General features: G+C 41.2%; 1 protein-coding gene across 11 annotated transcripts in view; it reads left to right on the top strand.

Annotated features, from left to right (window-relative positions):
• XPO4 (exportin 4) overlaps nt 1–19764 on the top strand; it is a 137612-nt gene that overhangs the window by 22777 nt on the left and 95071 nt on the right. For 10 of the 11 annotated variants that reach the window (XR_002828429.1, XR_002828430.1, XM_023751185.1 and 7 more), the window contains exon 2: nt 14638–14743. Coding sequence is in view for 7 of the 11 variants with exons in the window: in XM_023751185.1 (XP_023606953.1) it covers nt 14638–14743 (106 nt within the window). In the remaining 4 variants the exon portion in view is untranslated. Of the gene's footprint in view, nt 1–14637; nt 14744–19764 lie in introns of those variants that run through there. The other variant, XM_023751184.1, reaches the window with a different exon arrangement.

The raw sequence follows: 19764 nt of genomic DNA, 5'->3' as shown, positions 1-19764 counted from the left end.
GGTGCCGCACCCTGTCACACACAGAGCAGGGCGATCAGGGGTTGGGGTGCTGCACCCTGTCACACACAGAGCCGCAGGGCAATCAGGGGGTTGGGGAGCTCCGCCCTATCAGGCACAGAGCAGGGCTGATCAGGGGGTTGGGGTGCCTTCCCCTGTCACAATGAACAGAGCAGGGCGGATAGGGAGGTTGTGGCCCCGCCCCCTGTCACACACAGAGCCGCAGGGCGATCAGGGGGTTTGGGCACTGACCCCTGTCATGCTGATCCCGGTGCCGGGAAGCCTCGCGGCTCCGCTGATCCCGGTGCTGGGAGGCATATTACCCTTTTACTATATAGGATAGAGGCCTGGTGCACGGGTGGGGGCCGGCTGGTTTGCCCTGAAGGGTGTCCTGGATCAGGGTGGGGGTCCCGCTTGGGTGCCTGGCCAGCCTGGGTGAGGGGCTGATGGCTGTTTGCAGCTGGTCACACCCCCTTCAGGGTGGGGGTCCCCACTGGGGTGCCTGGCCAGTCTGGGTGAGGGGCTGAGGGCTGTTTTCAGGCTGGCGGGTGACTGAAGCTCCCAACCGCTCCTTTTTTTCTTTTTTTTTATTCTGGGCCAGCTTTAGCTCTGAGGCTTGGCTCCAGCTCTGAGGCCTCGGCTGCTGAAAGCAGGTATCTGGTTTGTTTGGGTTCTATAATCGAAACACTGTTTCAACTCCAGCTCTGAGATCCCGGCTGGCTGAAAGCAGGTTTCTGGGGTTTTGTTTAGCTTCTATATTTGTAACAATGTTTCAAACTGCAAGCTCAGAGGCCGGCAGCAGCAAGCGGGGAACGTTGGCTTCCTCTGTCACTGAAGCAAGCAAGCCTCATGTTCGCTTCAAGCTGCCTGGCTGCCAGCCGCCGTCTTGGCTGGCAGTTAATTTGTATATCGCCCTGATTAGCCAATGGGAAGGGTAGCGGAGGTACGGCCTATTACCATGTTTCTCTTTTATTAGATAGGATGATAGCATTCTTTTCTATGGAAGACAACTATCTTTAAATTTAATTTTATTTCTAAGCCTGTAGGCACTTGCTTTGCTATAGCAGTTTTGAAAACCAGCGATTCTAAACTCTTGGAAGAATTTGAATAAGTCCCTGATGCTCCATAGCAGTGTCCGTGTATACTTTGTTTTGTAATTTACTGTCAAAGTTTACTGCCTAAATTCTTGTTGCAGTGTTAAGGTGGAGGATTAACACTTGTGCAGGAGCCTCAGGCACTGGCTCCCAGGTTGGACAGGCCAGCTGCTCCCAGTGTGGGCCCAGCCCCCATCCCAGTCGCCCTGGTGGCCTGTGTCACCCAGATTGCCTGCAGGCCTTCGTGTGTATGTTTGGTCACCAGCCTGTCTTCACAGTTCCCACATAGGCCCCATTGTCTAATTGGGCTTCACTTAACAATCACAAGTTCAAGGGTAAAAATCATTAAAAATTCAGGATGGCAACAGTATGAGATCAAGCATGGGCCCTTAAGTGTTGGGCCCTATGGGACTGCACAGGTCACACTCATGAGTTGGCCTTGACTCCAGTCCATCCCAGTTGATTTTCCCTTTACAGAACCTTACACTTATGTACTTATTCCCTTGGCTTGGGACACCCTTCTCCCTCTTTTGCCTAGTTAGCAATTAATTCCTTGGATCTTAGTGCAGTGGTCCACTTTGTCAAAAACCCTTAGCATGCTGAACTAGCTTAAATTCTTTTCTTAATACCATTTGCTTAGTTACATTTATTACACCTGCAATTTATGCTGTTTTTGTGGTTCTGTGATTGACTCCTTTTGAATTATAAGCTTCATGCGGACAGGGATTCTGTTTGGTTTTGCTTATCATTGAAGCACTGTTGTGTCCAAAGCATCTGGCACATTGCCTGGCACATAGGGGGCATTTGTGGACTGATGTGTATGAACAGAAATCAATAAAATATACATGGCTGGGCTCAAAACATTTTTAAAAATATATATTATTTTTTATTGAAGAGAGGAAGGGAGAAGGAGAGAGAGAGAAACATCGATGAAATAGAAATATTAACATGATCAGTTGCCGCCTGCACACTCCCAACTGGGGATAGGGCCACAACCCTGGCATATGCCCTGACCAGGAATTGAACCGGTGATCTCTAGTTTCCTGGGTCAACACTCAACCACTGAGCCATACTGGCTGGGCCAAAACATTTTTTTAATGCCAAAGTGACTTATAGTGAAGGAGAGTGAATATATATATCTGGGAGAAGCTGGGCAATATTCCAAAACAGCTGTGTAAGCTCAGAATTTTTTATCTTAAACAATTAATAGTAGAAACTTTATAGTAATCCATAATGTTTCCACCTTTTAATATAAAATTATTTGACCCTAATCTTTGAACAAAATTAATTAGAAAGTGGCTCTATCTTTATTTTGTAGTTTTGTGGCAGGGATTAGAGAATGAATTAGAAAGCACCAGTTGTATGATAGTGACCTAATCAGACGACAGGAGAACAATCACCCTGTTGCTATATTGTAAGCACACATGGGAATTACTAAAATTTAGAAATTGAAAGGCAGTATATCATTGAGGATCTGGAGCCAGACTATCTGGATTCTTCTTGGCTCCACCTGGGACTAGCTGTGTGACATTTGGCAAGCCATTTAACCTGTGTGTCTGTTTTTTCATCTCTAAAATAGGAAAATAATGATGTCTATCAGGGAGTTACTGTAAAGATGAAATTATTTCACTTACATTAAAAGAAAAGTATTTAGTGTAGTGCCTGCCACATAGTAAATGCTCTGTGTTAACAATTATTTTGTACTTTACTGTATCAAATGACGTTGTGTCAAAGTTTAGGGAGCCTTATTATAAGCACTCAGTAAATATTAGTTAATTAAACTTCTACAGCAGTGTTGATAGGACTTTCTGTGTTGATTAAAATGTTCTATGTATACATTTTCCGGGATGATAGCCAGTAGCCATGTGTGGTTGTTGAATACTTGAAATGTGGCAAGTGCAGTGGAGGAGGTAAATTTTAAATTTTACTTAATTTAAATGGCCACACAGGGGAGTGGCTATCATAGTGGGCAGCACAGGTCTAGAATGTGTTTGTGTGTCTATTTGCATTATTCTGTTTTGTAAACTGGTCCCAGATGTCACATAATCCTCATAGGTCCCATCGTTACTTCAGCTTGTTGCATTCACACTGTTAAAATGACTATTGATTTTTATTATTCTGATTTCTTTTTTTGCTTTAGAATCATTAAAACACAATACTGTTGAAAACATTGATTGTACCATATAGTGAAGAAGAGAAAATGGCCATATTCTTTTTTTTATTTTTTATTCAAGGATTTCCTTCATCTCTTTTCTTCTTTTTTCTTTTTTGTTTTTGATGGCCATATTCTTTACTTTATAATTATAAGTCATTTTCATTTGTAGATTTATAAGTGCCAAATAGAATGATCAAAACAATTTTTTTCATCATCATATATACACCCACCTTTAACATTTATCCATTTATGTACTATATCAAGAAAAATATTTACACAGATATCATAAAAGCACACAATATTGTCACATCCTTTTATTTTTATTTTATTATTTTAAAATTGATTTTAGAGAGGAAGGGAGTGGAAGGGAAATAGTGATCGGTTGCTTCCCATACACCCCAACCAGGGATTGAACCTACAACCTGGGTATATGCCCTGACCAGGAATTAAACCTAGACCAGGGGTCCTCAAACTACGGCCCGCGGGCCACATGCAAATACAAATATTGTATTTGTTCCCGTTTTGTTTTTTTACTTCAAAATAAGATATGTGCAGTGTACATAGGAATTTGTTCATAGTTGTTTTTTAAACTATAGTCCGGCCCTCCAACAGTCTGAGGGACAGTGAACTGGCCCCCTGTTTAAAAAGTTTGAGGACCCCTGACCTAGACCCTTTGTTGCAGGGACGACACTCCAACCAACTGAGCCACATCATTAGCCAGAGCTGTCACATATCCTTTTAGCAAGACAAGTTCATTCAGGTTCTTGTCACAGAATGTTTGGTAATAAAGTAATTTTTTTGTAATAGTCTCACCATGGTTTTTAAAATTCATTTATCTTTTAAATTGGTTTGAGAGAGAGAAACATTGATTTTTTAAAAATAGTTTCTTTTTATTTATTAAATTTATTGTGCTGGCATTGTCAACATGAACATATAAGTTTCACGTGGGTTTCTATGTTACAAGACCGTGCACCATGTGCCCACCACCAAAAGTCAAATCTTCTCCTGTCACCATATATTAAGCCCCTCCCCCCCCACCACCATGATGCTGTTTTGTGTTCACGAGTTTCAGTTTTATATTCCACATATGAGTGAAGTTATATGGTTCATAGCTTTTTCTGACTTATTTCATTTAGCATAATGTTCTCAAGGTCCATCTATATTGCAAGTGGCGCTATTTCATCTTTTCATATGGCTGAGTAGTATTCCGTTGTGTATATATACCACATCTTTATCCAGTCCTCTATCACAGGACACTTTGGTTGTTTCCATGTCTTGGCCACTGAATGTTCTTTATATATTTATATGAACATTGTGGTGCATATAACTTTGCAAGTACATGATTTTGAGGTTTTTGGTGTATACCTAGGAGAGGGATTGCTGGGTCGTATGGTAGCTCTATTCTTAACTTTTTGAGAAATCACTAGACTGCTTTCCATAGTGGTTGTACCAGTCTTTATTCCCACCAACAGTTAATGAGGGTTCCCCTTTTTCCACAACCTCTCCAACACTTGTTATTGCTTCTCTTGTTAATAATGCCCACTCTAACAGGTATGAGGTAGTATCTCATTGTAGTTTTGATTTGTATTTCCCTAACTGCCATTGCGATTGAACATCTTTTCATATACCTATTGGCTGTTGGTATGTCTTCTTGGGAGAGGTGAATTTTCAGGTCTTCTGTTTACTTTAAAATAAATATTTTTTATTGATTTTAGAGAGGAAGGGAGAGGGAGAGATAGAAACATCAATGGAGAGAGAATCATTGATCAGTTACCTCCTGCAGGTCATGGGAATCGAGCCTGCAACCGGGGCATGTTCCCTGACCAGGAATCAAACCATTACCTCTTGGTTCAGCTGGGCCTCTGCCCACTTTTTGATTGGGTTGTTGGTTTGTTTGGTATTGAGCTTTATGAGTTCTTTATATATTTTGAAAATTGAACCTTTGTTGGAGCTACTGTGTGTGAATATCATCTCCCATATGGCTGGCTGCCTCTCTGTTTTATTGTCAATTTCTTTTGCTATGCAGAAGCTTTTTTGATATAGTCCCACTTATTTTTGCCTTTACCTCCCTTGCATTTGGGGTCAAGTTCTTAAAATGTTCTCTACGACTAAGGTCAATAAGTTTTGTACCTATATTTTCTTCTATGTAACTTATTGTTTTGGGTTTTATAGTTAGGTCTTTGATCCGTTTTGAGTTAATTATTGTACATGGGGACAAACTGTAATTCAGTTTTATTCGTTTGCATGTGGTTTTCCCAGCACCATTTATTGCAGAGACTATCTTTACTCCATTGTGTGTTTCTGGCTCCTTGTGGAAAATTACCTGTGCATATACATATGGTTTTATAGCTGGGCTCTCTATTCTGTTCCACTGGTCTGTGTGTCTGTTTCTCTGCCAATACCATGCTGTTTTGATTATCGTTGCTCCGTAGTATAACTTGAAGTCAGGTAGTGTGATACCTCTAGCTTTGTTCTTTGTTTTCAGTATTGTTTTGGCTCTTCGGGGTTTTTTATGGTTCCATACAAATCTGTTGATTTCTCATTTTATTTCTTTAAAAAATGACAGTGGGATTTTGATGGGGATTGCATTAAGTCTGCATATTGCTTTAGGTAATATGGCTATTTTTACTATGTTGGTTCTTCCAATCCATGAACATGGGATATTTTTCCATTTTGTTATATTTTTTTTTCAATCTCTTTTAATAATGCTTTGTTATTTTCAGTATATAGGTCTTCATGTTCTTAAGTTTATTCCTAGGTATTTTATTCTTTTGGTTGCAATTGCAAAAAGAATTGTTTTGAGAAACATTGATTTATTGTTCCACTTATTTATGCATTCATTGATTGTATGTGCCCTGACTGGGAATCGAACCCACAACCTTGGCATATCAGGATGATGCTCTAAACCACTGACTCTACCTGCCCAGGGCCTGGCTTATTTATTTATTATTGATATTAAAAAATATATATTTTTATTGATTCAGAGAGGGAGAGGGAGAGTGAGAAACATCAATGATGAGAGAGAATCATTGATCAGCTGCCTCCTGCATGCCCCTTACTGGGGATCGAGCCCACAACCCGGGCATGTGCTCTGACTGGGAATTGAACTGTGACCTCCTGGTTGATGCTCGACCACTGAGCTACACTGGCCAGTTTTTTGTTTTGTTTTTTAAAATAGTTTACCCTTCTACTGAAGATCCCAGCTTTATGTGGAAGGATGTTCTCTTAGATCTCCACTTTGGGAAGGCCCTGGCTATGTCTCCTCTTTTCTGTAACTTGGGCAGCTGTCAAAATGAAAACTCAAGGTCACTTGGGGTTGATGTGTCTTTAGGGTGCATGCATGCGTGCTTACTTTCATCTTTAGATCCCTGCTTTTGCTTCCTTTTTAGCTTCTGAGGATTCCTTAATTTCTTGTAAGCTCAGCAATACATTAAAAATGTTTGGAATATTTTATTCACCATTTTTATTTGGTTTTAGCAGAAGAGTTGTTCAAGGTATCTAGTCAGCATTATCATCACGAATGGAAAGCCCACCCATTCAAAAAGTAACAGTTATCATTTTGTGTTAGTGATTTACATTTAGATAGGAGCCAGTGGTAAGTTCCAAAGGCTTAAGGAAACAGAAAATCTAGCAAATTCTTATTAATTTAAAATCTTTAGTGAATGAATCAAAGATTTTTACTATCCATGTTTTTGGCTGGTACAAGTTTCTTATCTGTAAAATGGGGATAATAATAGTATCCACCTCATAGGATTGTTGTGAGGGTTAGTGAGATCCTTTCTATCTTTTAGCTTATAGTTCATTGTGTATGAAGTCTGATATTTTATAAGTGGAATATCAGCCCTGGTCAGTGTGCCTCAGTTAGTTGAGTGTCATCTCATGATGGACTGAGAAGATTTCAGTTTGATTCCCAGTCAGGGCACATGACCAGGTCTCAGGCTTGATCCCCAGTAGGGGGCATGCAGGAGGCAGCTGATTGATGCTACCCTCTCACATCAATGTCTGTCTCTCCCTGTCCCTCCCCCTGTCCCTTTCCCTGCCCTCCTCCTTCTCCTTCTCCCTCTCCCTCCCTCTCCTCCTCCCCATTCCCCTGTATCTCCCCCTCCTCTTTCTTCCCCTCTCCTCCCCCTCTCCCGCCCCCCCCCCCCATGAATAATAGAAACATTTTAAGTGGAATCTCATTCTTTATTATGTAAAATTATATTCAGATCTGTACTTTATAAAGTGTGTGAATATCTGGGTGTCCAAAGACAATTGGCTTTAGAAAATATTTTTTTGTAAACTAGCATATTAACTTGCAAAATTATGCTTGTGTAGTGCTGCTTTTCAAGGATGATGAGAAAAAAAGAATGTATAACTCAGAAATTTTTTGAGTAGTCTATAGTTGATTTGTATTTTCAGCAGTGTAATGCGGTAGTTGGTGCTTAGTAATGTGCTGACTACTCAGGGTATAGCCAGCAGACATTCATGATGAAATTACCTTGTGAAAACACAAACTCAAAGTGTTGAATTGGGGAAGATAGTGGGAATGAAGAATTTGCAAATGGAAGGAAAAACATATATTTAGCAGTTAGCTGTTCACAGTGTATTCTTAATAAAGCTTTAAAAAAATTATTAGAGTTTGACACGATGCTTTATTGGAAATGTTTGTACTTTTACCTAGAGAGCTATAGAGGGTGCTGTATCCTTAAGAAAAGTAGTGGGAATTGGCTTTAATTTCATTAGGCCAGAGCATCGAAGTTAATTTATTTTTCTTGGATGTACATCTTTTTTTTTTCTTTATACTATTTTAACTGAAATTAGAATGACTAATGTTGCATAATTGGTATAGTTTACAATGAATATTGACCTAATGGACTTGGTTGCGAAATGTTTGTCTTCCAGATTCTTTGAATATAGTTGAAATTATGATTTCCCTACTTTATACTGGTTATAATAACAAAGGTTTATTTTCCTACAATTGCCTTCTCCCTTTCTTCCCAAATTGAAAATTGTCATGTTTTGATTGGTAGGCTTTATAAGCAGTCTCTTCTCTTCAGTTGGGTCAAAGACAATCAAACCATATAATGGGACTGTATGCTTCGGTAGGTCTGGTTCAAAGGGTATTATCTTGAGAAGAGAGATTGTTAGAACAAAGTAGAATTTAAAAACCTGGGCAGACTTCAGAAGTTTTGTGTTTTTTTGTTTTGTTTTTTAGTAGAAGCTGATTAATTTATTCAGATAGGAGTTCTTTAAATTCCAGACTTTACTATTCTCTAATTTTTTTTAATTTAATGGTGATTTTAGAAAACTTGAGGTAGAATTATCTGATAATACTTTTTTTTTGATGGTTAAAAAAATTTGGGTTTTTGTTTTTGCTAAGCAGTGCTAAAATTTTTTTATTTTAAAGGCAGGGATGGAATTATTAATTTTGATCCACTTATTTAATTTTTAAAAAGGGGGAAAGAGATTATGGCCTAAAAAAATAGTAGTTAACCCCCACTTCACCCTCGAAGTTCTAGTCAGTTACATGAGCATCACCACTTTCCACTCGGAACACACTATTCAGATGATGCCCCATTGGATCACCCTGAAGGCACAGGGCAATGGGTACTAGTTTTAGTTCTCAGCAGGTTATTCAAACTAGGTAAATTGGTGGGCTAAAGTCCAGATATTCTTTTTTTCCTCCCGTTAATACTTACCTGAGGAATATATATATATATATATATATATATATATATATATATATATATATATATATATATTAGAGGCCCGGTGCACAAAAATTTGTGCACTCGGGGGGGGGGGGGTCCCCCAGCCCAGCCTGTGCCCTCTCACAGTCTGGGACCCCTCGGGAGATAATGACCTGCTGGCTTAGGCCTGCTCCCGGGTGGCAGAGGGCAGGCCCAATCCCTAAGTGCAGCCCCTGGTCAGGCTCAGAGCAGGGCCGATTGGGGAGTTGGGGTGCCGCCCCGTCATGCACAGAGCAGGGCGGATCGGGAGGTTGCAATGCCACCCTCAGTCATGCTCAGGGTAGACTGGGGGGTTGGGGCGCTGCCCCCTGTCACGCACAGAGCAGGACCGATCAGGGGGTTGAGGAGCTCCCCCCTGTCACTCACAGAGTAGGGCCGATAGGGGAGTTGGGGCACCACCCCTGTCACACACAGAGCAGGGCGGATCAGGGGGTTGGGGCGCTGCACCCTGTCACACTCAGGGCAGGCCCAATGGGGAGGTTATGGCTCTACCCTGTCACACACAGAGCAAGACCCGTGGAGGGGGGTTGGGGCGCCACCCTCTATTACTCACAGAGCAGGGCCGATCAGGGGGTTGGGGAGCTCCCCCCTGTCACACACAGAGCAGGGTCAATCAGGGGGTAGGGGAGCTCTCCCCTGTCACGCACAGAGCAGGGCCGATCAGGGGGTTGAGGAGCTCCTCCCTGTCACACACAGAGCAGGGCAGATCAGGGGGTTGGAGCACCGCACCCTGTCACACTCAGGGCAGGGCCAATGGGGAGGTTATGGCTCAACCCTGTCACACACAGAGCAAGACCCGTGGAGGGGGGTTGGGGCGCCACCCTCTATTACCCACAGAGGGCCGATTCAGGGGGGTTGGGGATCAGGGGGTTGGGGCACCGCCACTGTCACACTCAGGGCAGGGCCGATGGAGAGGTTATGGTTCTACCCTGTCACACACAGAGCAGGGCCCGTGGAGGCGGGAGGTTGGGGCGCCGCACCCTGTCACACAGAGAGCCGCAGGGCAATCGGGGGATTGGGGAGCTCCCCCCCATCAGGCACAGAGCAGGGCTGATCAGGGGGTTTGGGCGCTGCCCCCTGTCACGCTGATCCCGGTGCCGGGAGCCTCGCTGCTCCGTTGATCCCGGTGCCGGGAGGCATATTACCCTTTTACTTTATAGACTAGAGGCCTGGTGCATGGGTGGGGGCCGGCTGGTTTGCCCTGAAGGGTGTCCTGGATCAGGGTGGGGGTCCCCACTGGGGTGCCTGGCCAGGCTGGCTGAGGGGCTGAGGGCTGTTTTCCTGCTGGCAGTTGACTAAAAGCTCCCAACCGCTCCTTGTTTTCTTTTTTTATTTTTTTTATTCTGGGCCAGCTTTAGCTCTGAGGCCTCGCTGCTGAAAACATGGATACAATGTTGCGGTCCGGGGCTGACTGACAGCCGGTTTTGTTTAGCTTCTTATTTGCAACATAGTGATAGTTGCTTAGAGTTGCAGTTGAGAGTCCGGCAAGTGAGGCGGGGAACGTTGGAGTCTGCCGTCACTGGAGCAAGCAAGCCTCCCTGCTCGCTTCAGTGCATGGCTGCCGGCCACCATCTTGGCTGACAGTTAATTTGCATAAGGATACGCTGATTAGCCAATGGGAAGGGTAGCGGTCGTACGCCAATTACCATGTTTCTTTTATTAGTGTAGATATGTATATATGGTGGCCAGATTATTATGACCACCTGACATTTGTAGGCAAATGAGCTATAATTTTGTGCTGAAGTTGCTAGAGGACCTGACCATTATAAATAGGGAAGCAGGTTGTTTACCACATCAGTAGAAGTGATTTTTTTCTGAAGATATGGGTAAACAACGCGATTTAACAGCCTTTGAACGTGGGATATATTTGAACGTAAGTGGCCAGATTATTATGACCACCTGACGTTTGTAGGCAAATTAGCCGTACACTGCATCGTATGGGATATGGAAGCCGAAGGCCTGTTCGAACATCTTTGCAGTCTGCAGTTACCAAGATAAAATGTCTCCAATTCGCACAGGAACACAAGGATTGGACAGTTGAGCATTGGAAAAAGTCATGTGGTCCTATGAATCACGTTTCCAGTTGCATCATGCAGATGGCGGAGTGAGAATTTGTCGGAAACAGCATGAAAGCATGCACCCCATATGCATGAGTACAACCCTTCAAGCTGGTGAGGGCAGTGTTATGGTTTGGGGCATGTTTTCCTGGCATGATTTGGGCCCTTTAATTCGTGTGGAACAATGTCTGAATAGCACAACATACCTAAGTATCGTTGCTGTTCAAGTTCATCCTATCATGTTGATGGTGTATCCCAATGGAGATGGCTTCTTCCAACAAGACAATGCGCCATGCCACAGTGCTTGTATTGTGCAGGAGTGGCTTCAAGAACATGAGGGAGACTTTACCTTGCTTGAGTGGCCCCCACAATCACCAGATCTCAATCCAATTGAGCATTTGTGGGACGAAGTTAAAAGAGCCATCAGGCAGCTGGTTCCACAACCATCAAATCTCACAGAACTGGACAGTGCTATTCATCAGGCATGGTTCCTCACATCACCTTTCAACATCTCGTGGAGTCAATGCCAAGAAGAATCGCCGCAGTATTGAAGGCAAAAGGTGGCCCAACGAATTACTGATGGGGTGGTCATAATAATCTGGCCACTCAGTATATATATATATATATATATATATATATATATATATATCTTCAGGAAAAAAATCACTGAGTTGCGTTGTTTACCCAACTTGCTTCCCTATTTATAATTTCTACTGTCGTGGTAAACAACTTGCTTCCCTATTTATAATGGTCTGGCCCTCTAGCAACTTCAGTGCGAAATTATAGCTAATTTGCCTACAAACATCAGGTGGTCATAATAATCTGGCCACTCACTGTGTGTGTGTGTGTGTGTGTGTGTGTGTGTGTGTGTATGGTTAATCAATAATATTTTTATTGATTTCAGAGAATAAGGGTGGGGGAGATAGAAACATCAATGATGAGAGAGAATCGATCTGCCGCCTCCTGCATGCCCCCCACTGGGGATCGAACCCATAACCCGGCATGTGTCCCTGACCGGAATCGAACCCTGGTCCCTTCAGTCTGAAGGCCAACGCTCTATCCACTGAGCTAAACTGGCTAGGAGGAGCCTGTCACCAAGGTACATGCCCTTGACTGGAATGGAACCTGTGACCCTTTGGTCTGCAGGCTGACTCTCTATCCATTGAGCTAAACCGGCTAGGGCTGTCCAGAAGTTCTTTTCAGGATTTCTGTCCCTTGGCTGGTGGGGGGTGGGGAAGGCCATAGAGGAGGAGGTTGGCAGAAGAGAAATTATATAGGTCACTCAAGCTTTCTTCTGGGCTAGTGACTCTGGATATAGCCTTCAAGAGAGGTTGGGATACGTGGACTCTAGGTTTCTGATGAAAGAAAATCATCCCTTGAAGAGGAGCTGAAATGTGCCATGCAGAGAAGTTCTTCTTGCAGAGGGCACTGGGGAAAGGGCAGTTGATCCTCCCATCTAGGAGACAGGAGGTTCTCCTAGTACCTTGAAGTAAGATGGAATGCTGATGGAGAATCCCGAGGTTTTGGCCAAATGTGAGACTGGTACACACATACAAACTGAAAAGCCATCAGGAACACCCAAAGCCAACTCACACCTACATTTATTGGCTCTGCAAAGTGCTGCCAGAGATTCTTGCTGTCTATTAGTAAGAAGCAGAAGATATTTAGAGAACATTCAAAGATCTCTTTCCAAAGATTCTATATTTAAAGTTAAGAAAAATAAAACTGATTCAAGCCATACCCTGTGTAAAAAAAAGAAAACAAAGAAAAATTTAAAGTGAGACCTCTGTCTGCTGCTCTAGTCTCAACTTAAGTATCACAGTAAGCTTGTTACTTTTATTTTAGAAGAGAAGATGTAAAAGTTTCATTCATTTAGAAGGCAAATTATGCCAATGAATGAAATTTGTGCAAGAGTAGGCCTTCCTTCCCCTGGCTGCTGGCACCGGCTTTCCTCTGGCACCCGGGACCTGGGCTTCCCTCGCAGCCCTGGCTTTGTCCAGAAGGATGTCTGGTCTAATTAGCATATTATGCTTTTATTATCTTATTGAAGAGGGAATATACAAATTGACTGTCACACCATAATGGTCAAGATGGCTGTGCCCACAGCGGAGGCTGAGTTCTTGTAATGGGCCTTAAGGAGCAATCAGCAGGGACCTGAGGCTGTGTGGCACTGGGCTGGGGAAGGGGACCTGAGGCTGCACCCTCTGCCTGGTGGGGCTTGACAGGGGACCTCAGGCCACGCCCCCCACCCAGCAGGGCTTGATGGAGGACCTCAGGCCACGCCCCTTGCCCCAGTGCCAGGCTGGGGGACCTCAGGCTGTGACCCCCGCCCAGCACTGGGCCGTGGGACCTGAGGCTGTGCCCCCCGCCCAGCGGGGCTTGACGGGGAACCTCAGGCCGCACCCCCTGCCTGCGGGGCTTGACGGAGGACCTCAAGGCGTGTGCCCCGGCCCGGGCTGGGGGACCTGAGGCTGCACCCCCCGCCCGGTGTGTGCCCGGGGACCTTAGGCTGCGCCCCCTGCCCGGCGGGGCGTGATGGGGGACCTGAGGCTGTGACCCCCGCCCGGGGGTCTTGACAAGCGTGGGGCCGGCTGGGTCTGGGTCTTGCACAATTTTGAGGCGCTATGGGTGTGCGGGGACTTGACTCTGGTTCCTGCAGCATGCCCCAGACTCTGACAGGAGGAAGATTTTTATATACATTTTACTAATTTTCTTTCATCTCTGACACTTCTATTATAGAGAAAGGGCAAATAGCAATAGTAAAATATTTCCTCTAATTCAGCGGTTCTCAACCTGTAGGTCGCGACCCCTTTGGGGGATGAACGACCCTTTCACAGGGGTCGCCTAAGACCATCGGAAAACACATATAATTACATATTGTTTTTGTGGTTAATCACTATGCTTTAATTATGTTCAATTTGTAACAATGAAAATACATCCTGCATATCAGATATTTACATTACGATTCATAACAGTAGCAAAATTACAGTTATGAAGTAGCAACAAAAATAATTTTATGGTTGGGGGTCACCACAACATGAGGAACTGTATTAAAGGGTCATGGTATTAGGAAGGTTGAGAACCACTGCTGTAATTAATCCCCCTTTAATGTGCACAAATTTCGTGCACTGTGCTACTAGTTATAGATAAAGGCAGGAACAGACTAGGAAAGGAAAGTAACTTTGGATTCAGTTTCACCAGTGCTGAAGAATTTTGAAATTATTTGAACTTGGTCAAGTTAAATGGAATGATATATTTCGGAATAAAAGGTAATAAATTAGCTGGGTTTAAAAAAATACAAAAAGCATGTTAGATAAGTATCTGTCTTTCTAAAATGTAGGCAACTTTAAAGGATTCTGACCCCAACCTTGCCAGGAATTTCTTCCTTTTTCCTGAAACTATATTTTAAATATTTATTATGAAGTGTCATGTTAATAGTTCCTAAAAAAAAAAAAAGGTAAGAATTTGTGTTCCTGTTGTCCCCCCACTCCACAAAGTAAAAGTATTTTTTCATTGTGAGTAAAAGGATTGTTGTTGTTCAAGCTTCCTTACTGAACACATGTGCTCTATTTTTTTTTGTTTGTTTCTCTTTAAATGTCAAGGCACCTCCTTCCATGGTCAACAATGAACAACGCCAGCATGCAGAGCACATATTCTTATCATTTAGGAAATCGAAGTCACCATTTGCAGTTTGCAAGCATATTTTGGGTAAGTATTCACTTTAAAAATATTTTTGCATAATCACTTCTAATTTTTCTCTCCTTGAATGTTACATATTTTAAATTCCTAATAAAATAAGCAGGTTTGTATAGTTATAATTTTTTATTAATAATCATTCTCTGAAGTGGCTTTAAAGATATCCCATATAGCCAGACAGAAAACTTTTTTTAATTTTGGATTTTTCTCCCTTAGATATAGTGTTTAATAATTTGTTTTATTATGGACCATAGCGCGAAGGCTGTTAAGAGTGGGGGAAAAAGTCTAATATTTTTTTAATTGTTTTCAAGTGTGATGTCATTTATTATAGGAAATGTACTGTATATTATCTCAGTGTTTTAAAATTCAGATTTTTTGGAACTTTCTACATTTTCTTTCAATTGTTTTTTTTTCATAGTTTTTTTTTTTTTTTAAACCATGTAGTTTGTACTCAGCTTGCTTAAATGACTATTAGTCAGTTCTGTGTAGGTTATCACTGTATATCCTAAAATGAAGCATTGATTTTTACACTTGTAATGTATTATGAATACCTTATATCTGACATACGTACAGAAATGATCTCTTTCCAAAGATGGTATTTTCTATATATATAGTCTTCTGCCTCTTAGATATTTTATAACCTTGTTATTATTGGCTCTCTCTCTTTTTTTTTTTTTTTAAATTGGAACCATTTTTGTCCCCCAGAGTTAAGGCTCTGAAATGCTGAGTTATCCAATGACCACAGAATTGGCTAGTTGAGAATTAGGAACTAAAATATCTGACCTTTTATTCTTGTGCTTTGACTTATCTGTTAGCCAGCAGATTGAAATCGCCTACAATGAAAGTTATAATGTTAAAAAAATACTCTACATATACGGGGTTATAAATTAGAGTTGTTAGATTGATTGGGTTGGAAAAGCTCTGGTGCAGGGACTGTTGAGGTCCCAGCTACAGTGGTGCCTGCTGTATGTGGTCACCTTGAGGAGTCACTTACCCTCTCTGAGCCTATTCTCACCCGTGAAATGGGAATAGTGATGTCATCTTCCTTCATGGATTTGGCTTTGTTAAGTTGTGAGGTGCAAATGTAGTAACAATGTAGAAAAGCACTCTGTAAACACTCAGGTAAATGTCATGATCCCATTACCTTATTAAAAATATGATAAGCTTAAAAAATGCTGTTTTTTGTTTGCGAGGAGCTAGCAGTGGCAGTGAAGTTGGCTCTCTCCCACTCAGGAGTTAGATCCCACCATTAGAGGAGAAGCTTTAATAACCACCTTTTAAATTCCAAATGAGGAAGTTTTGAAAAAATTTTTGAGTGTTAGTGGTGAGTTTGTTTCTGGCACTGAGATAATTTATTTTATGCCTGTGGAGAATATTTAACTCAGCATTAAATTAAAAGAAGCGAAACTAAACATCAGCTTTCAGAATTTAATGGAGACTTACTTCATCCTTACTGCCTGGAAATTGCTCAGCATTAATAGATTTAGAAAACCATTTTGTTAACTAGCACCTAAAATAAACTGAGATTAGTTTTCTTCATGGCAGGTGCCATAACTACATTAACTAGAGTTCTATTAGTGTTTCATTTAACTTTCTGTTACAATTCAGTTGTCATTCTTTACTAGTCGGGAAGTAGTTGATCTAAGTTATAAGTATTTTATTAGTGTATTTGCTTATACCGCTCTTTTTTCGAGTATGTGTATTTATGAAGTATTGTTGCTTTGTTATGATTTGAGCTTGTTTTGGAAAACTTGTTTTTCTGATAAAAATTTCTAAAGAAGGATATTGCCAGTTCCAGCCGTGCTTCTAAAATCATTTTGGGTTTTGAGACATGAACTATTTTAAAAGCCTGAGTGCATGTATTATAGTCATTAATGTACTGCCAAGCCCTGTGTTACATTAATGTTACATCTAAACTTCACAGAGTATCTTTTAACTCCGTCCTCGTCCTCGGTTGCCACCAGCACAGAAAGGTTAATTCCTCTAAGAAGACTTCTCATGCAAGTGGCAGTCAATCACAATTCAGAATTTTCACATTTTTGTCTAGGGTTGTATATCATTTTTGTAGAATGTCGGAGCAATATATTCTGATAAAAGGGAGACTTTCTCCTTGATGCTTCCCTTTTCTGGCCTCTTAAAATTCTTCCTTTCCCCTTCTCACTTAAGTTTTATTACATTTCTCATCTTTCCTCATTTCCTGGTCTTACCCTTTTGTTTTCATTCTAGTTTTAATTTTTTTTTTTTGCTTTTCTAAAAGTGTGTTTACACACGCATGTGCATGTTGCATGCTTGTGCATTTTGTCAGAAGAGCACTTCAGACTGCTTCACCTCAGAAGTCTTTGGCATAGGAATTTTTTAGGTTTATGGGGGTCAAATGTTTCTTAAGAAATCCTGAGTTCTCTTCTTGTTAAAGAACTATTATATTCCCAGACAGTGAGGGAGTCACTGTCTCCTGGGGCTTTGTGACATTCTTTTGTCCTCCTCTCAGGGAGAAATTGAATTATTTTATTTGTTACCTCAGAAATAGCCAAAATAAAACAAAATGATGTGCATATGTGTCTATCATTAAGCAGAATTTGTACTTTAAAGTCAGAGAGGTGATTGTCCTCACTGACATCTGGGCTTGACTACTAGGGTTTTCTTAAAAAAAAAAACAACACAAAACTTTCTGATTGATCAAAATGTAGTGTGTACATTTCCTCTCTGACATTTACTTCATTTTAACTTTTGTTTTCATGGCTCTGTCTAGTTTCAGATGGTTGACAAGATACAAATGAATTTTAGTTATGTAATTATTATTAAAGTTACTGTGGTAGGAAATGAAAGTGTCCAGCTAAAGTGGCCTGAAAATAATTGGTCATCTAGACTGTGCCCTAGTCATGGAAAGTTACCCTAATTAGAAATTCTAAATGAATGTGAGTTCCTTGTGAAGACCTGGCCATTTCCAGTGTCTCCAGCAGAGAAAAATAGGCCTTAGGTACTGTGTGGGTCCTGCTGGCAAGTTACTAGAGTACCTGCAAGCAGCATTCGCACATTTATGTTAGGGGTAAGTGTAGTGTAGGAAGGCTAATAACAGTTTTCATGAGAAAGTGTAATTTATTAGGTTAGAAAAATTCCTTCTTTGAAATTCGGCTTTCTTTTTTCCAGATTCCTCCTTTTGTAGAGAGCTTTTTATGGGGGTAGTAATGCAGAAATCTTCATTTAATACCAAGCAGAGGAAAAGAGTTATCTTGAGCCCTGGCCAGGTTCCTCAGTTGGTTAGAGCCTCGTACCATTATGCCAAGGTTGGGGGTTCAATTCTCGGTCAGGGTACATACAGGAATCAATCAATGAATGCTTGGATCGGTGGAGCAACAAATGGATGCAACAGATCAGGTGGATGTTTCTCTCTTCTTCCCTCCCCCTTTCTCTCTCCCTCCCCCTCCCCCCCTCTCTCTCCCTCTTTCTAAAAATCAACTTATAAAAAGTCACCTTGGAAACTTTGAATGTCATTCACCTTTTATAATTGTGCCCCTAGCACAAATAGAAGTAAGCATGTTCCATTGCCCTTGAAGACCAGAAGGTGCTTGTTTGGTCTTACCTTCCTTGGCATGTGCAGTTAGGGCTGGATCAGCATTGCTTAAGGAACACAGCAGCCTTGTGATCTTGGATTTCCTTCTTCATCTCTTGGTGCTTCACTTCCTTTAACTGTAAAATGGCAGGAATTGAACTAGATGATCTTTGGAGTTCTATTTCTAAAGTTCTGTGAGTCCCTACGATTTGCTTTCTTGTTAAAATCCACGGTTAAGGATTTCAGGTTTTTCTTAAAATTTTTACTGTTGTAATGGAATATGAAGATAGGCAGACACCATCATTTTGTTTTTAAAAGAGATTTATAATAAGAGGTTATTTGAGTGACCATTATGAAGCAGTACTTCATAGATAAAGCTGGGTTTTGTATCAAATCCTCTTTTAATAAAACACTTAATTTTCTCCTGGAACTTTATTTTTTTATTTTTATTTTTTTTATATATATTTTATTGATTTTTTACAGAGAGGAAGGGAGAGAGATAGAGAGAAACATTGATGAGAGAGAAACATCGATCAGCTGCCTCCTGCACATCTCCTACTGAGGATGTGCCCGCAACCCAGGTACATGCCCTTGACCGGAATCGAACCTGGGACCTTTCAGTCCACAGGCCGACACTCTATCCACTGAGCCAAACCGGTTTCGGCTCTCCTGGAACTTTAAATGCATCTTTTCATTATAAGTTTACATTTTTGGAAGCGATTGCTTTATTTATTGATTATTTTTTAAGGTTTCTAAATTTTTGTGAGTTTTGATGATCATCTCAATTAGAATTCATGTAAAGATAGCATGGAATAATAAAATGTTGAAAAGAAGGTCCAAATTGGTTCCTCTTATTAGTTTTGGTATTTTCAAAATTGCTAGGTAGTAGTGTAATGTAATAGGGATTTATGTAGGGCATGCCTTTTCTCTCACATTTTTATGGCTAATTGTGTCAAGATCACTTGGTAAGATTTCTAAATGACCTAAACTTGAATAGGAGAGAAAATGGTGTATCTTCATGCTCTTCTGCTAATTTCTTGAAGGTGCCATTGTTTGCCTAGAGTGCATTTCTCTACTCATGTCCAATGATCTTGGCAAATAACCTGCACTCTAATCATAGACATTTCATGGATTTCACATGATGGTTACTTTTTGGAGCTTCAGAAAATTCCCACTTTTTCTTGACTTTATTTTGACTGTTTCTCCCTTTTGATTATGCTGTTTGAAAAGACTGCAGTTGTATTGTGAATAAAAGAAAAATAGAAAATTAACATAAACATAAAATATTTTTAGGTATGTTAGTTTTCTATTGTTTCCCCCCTCTGGATTCAATTTTTAGTTCAGATACTATCACTTGCTAGTTAAGGCTGGATCTTTCTAAGTGTAGCTTTGGGATTTTACTCAGTTTGATCAGTATTGCAATCAGAAAATTCACAAGAACTTCTCACCTTGTGTAAATTGATTCCTTTTTTTTTTTTACTTT

The sequence above is a fragment of the Myotis lucifugus genome, unplaced genomic scaffold, assembly GCF_000147115.1.
Source record: "Myotis lucifugus unplaced genomic scaffold, Myoluc2.0 scaffold_19, whole genome shotgun sequence".
NCBI lineage: Eukaryota > Metazoa > Chordata > Mammalia > Chiroptera > Vespertilionidae > Myotis > Myotis lucifugus.
The sequence above is the reverse complement of the archived record's forward strand: the minus strand, read 5'-3'. Positions and strand labels throughout refer to the sequence as shown.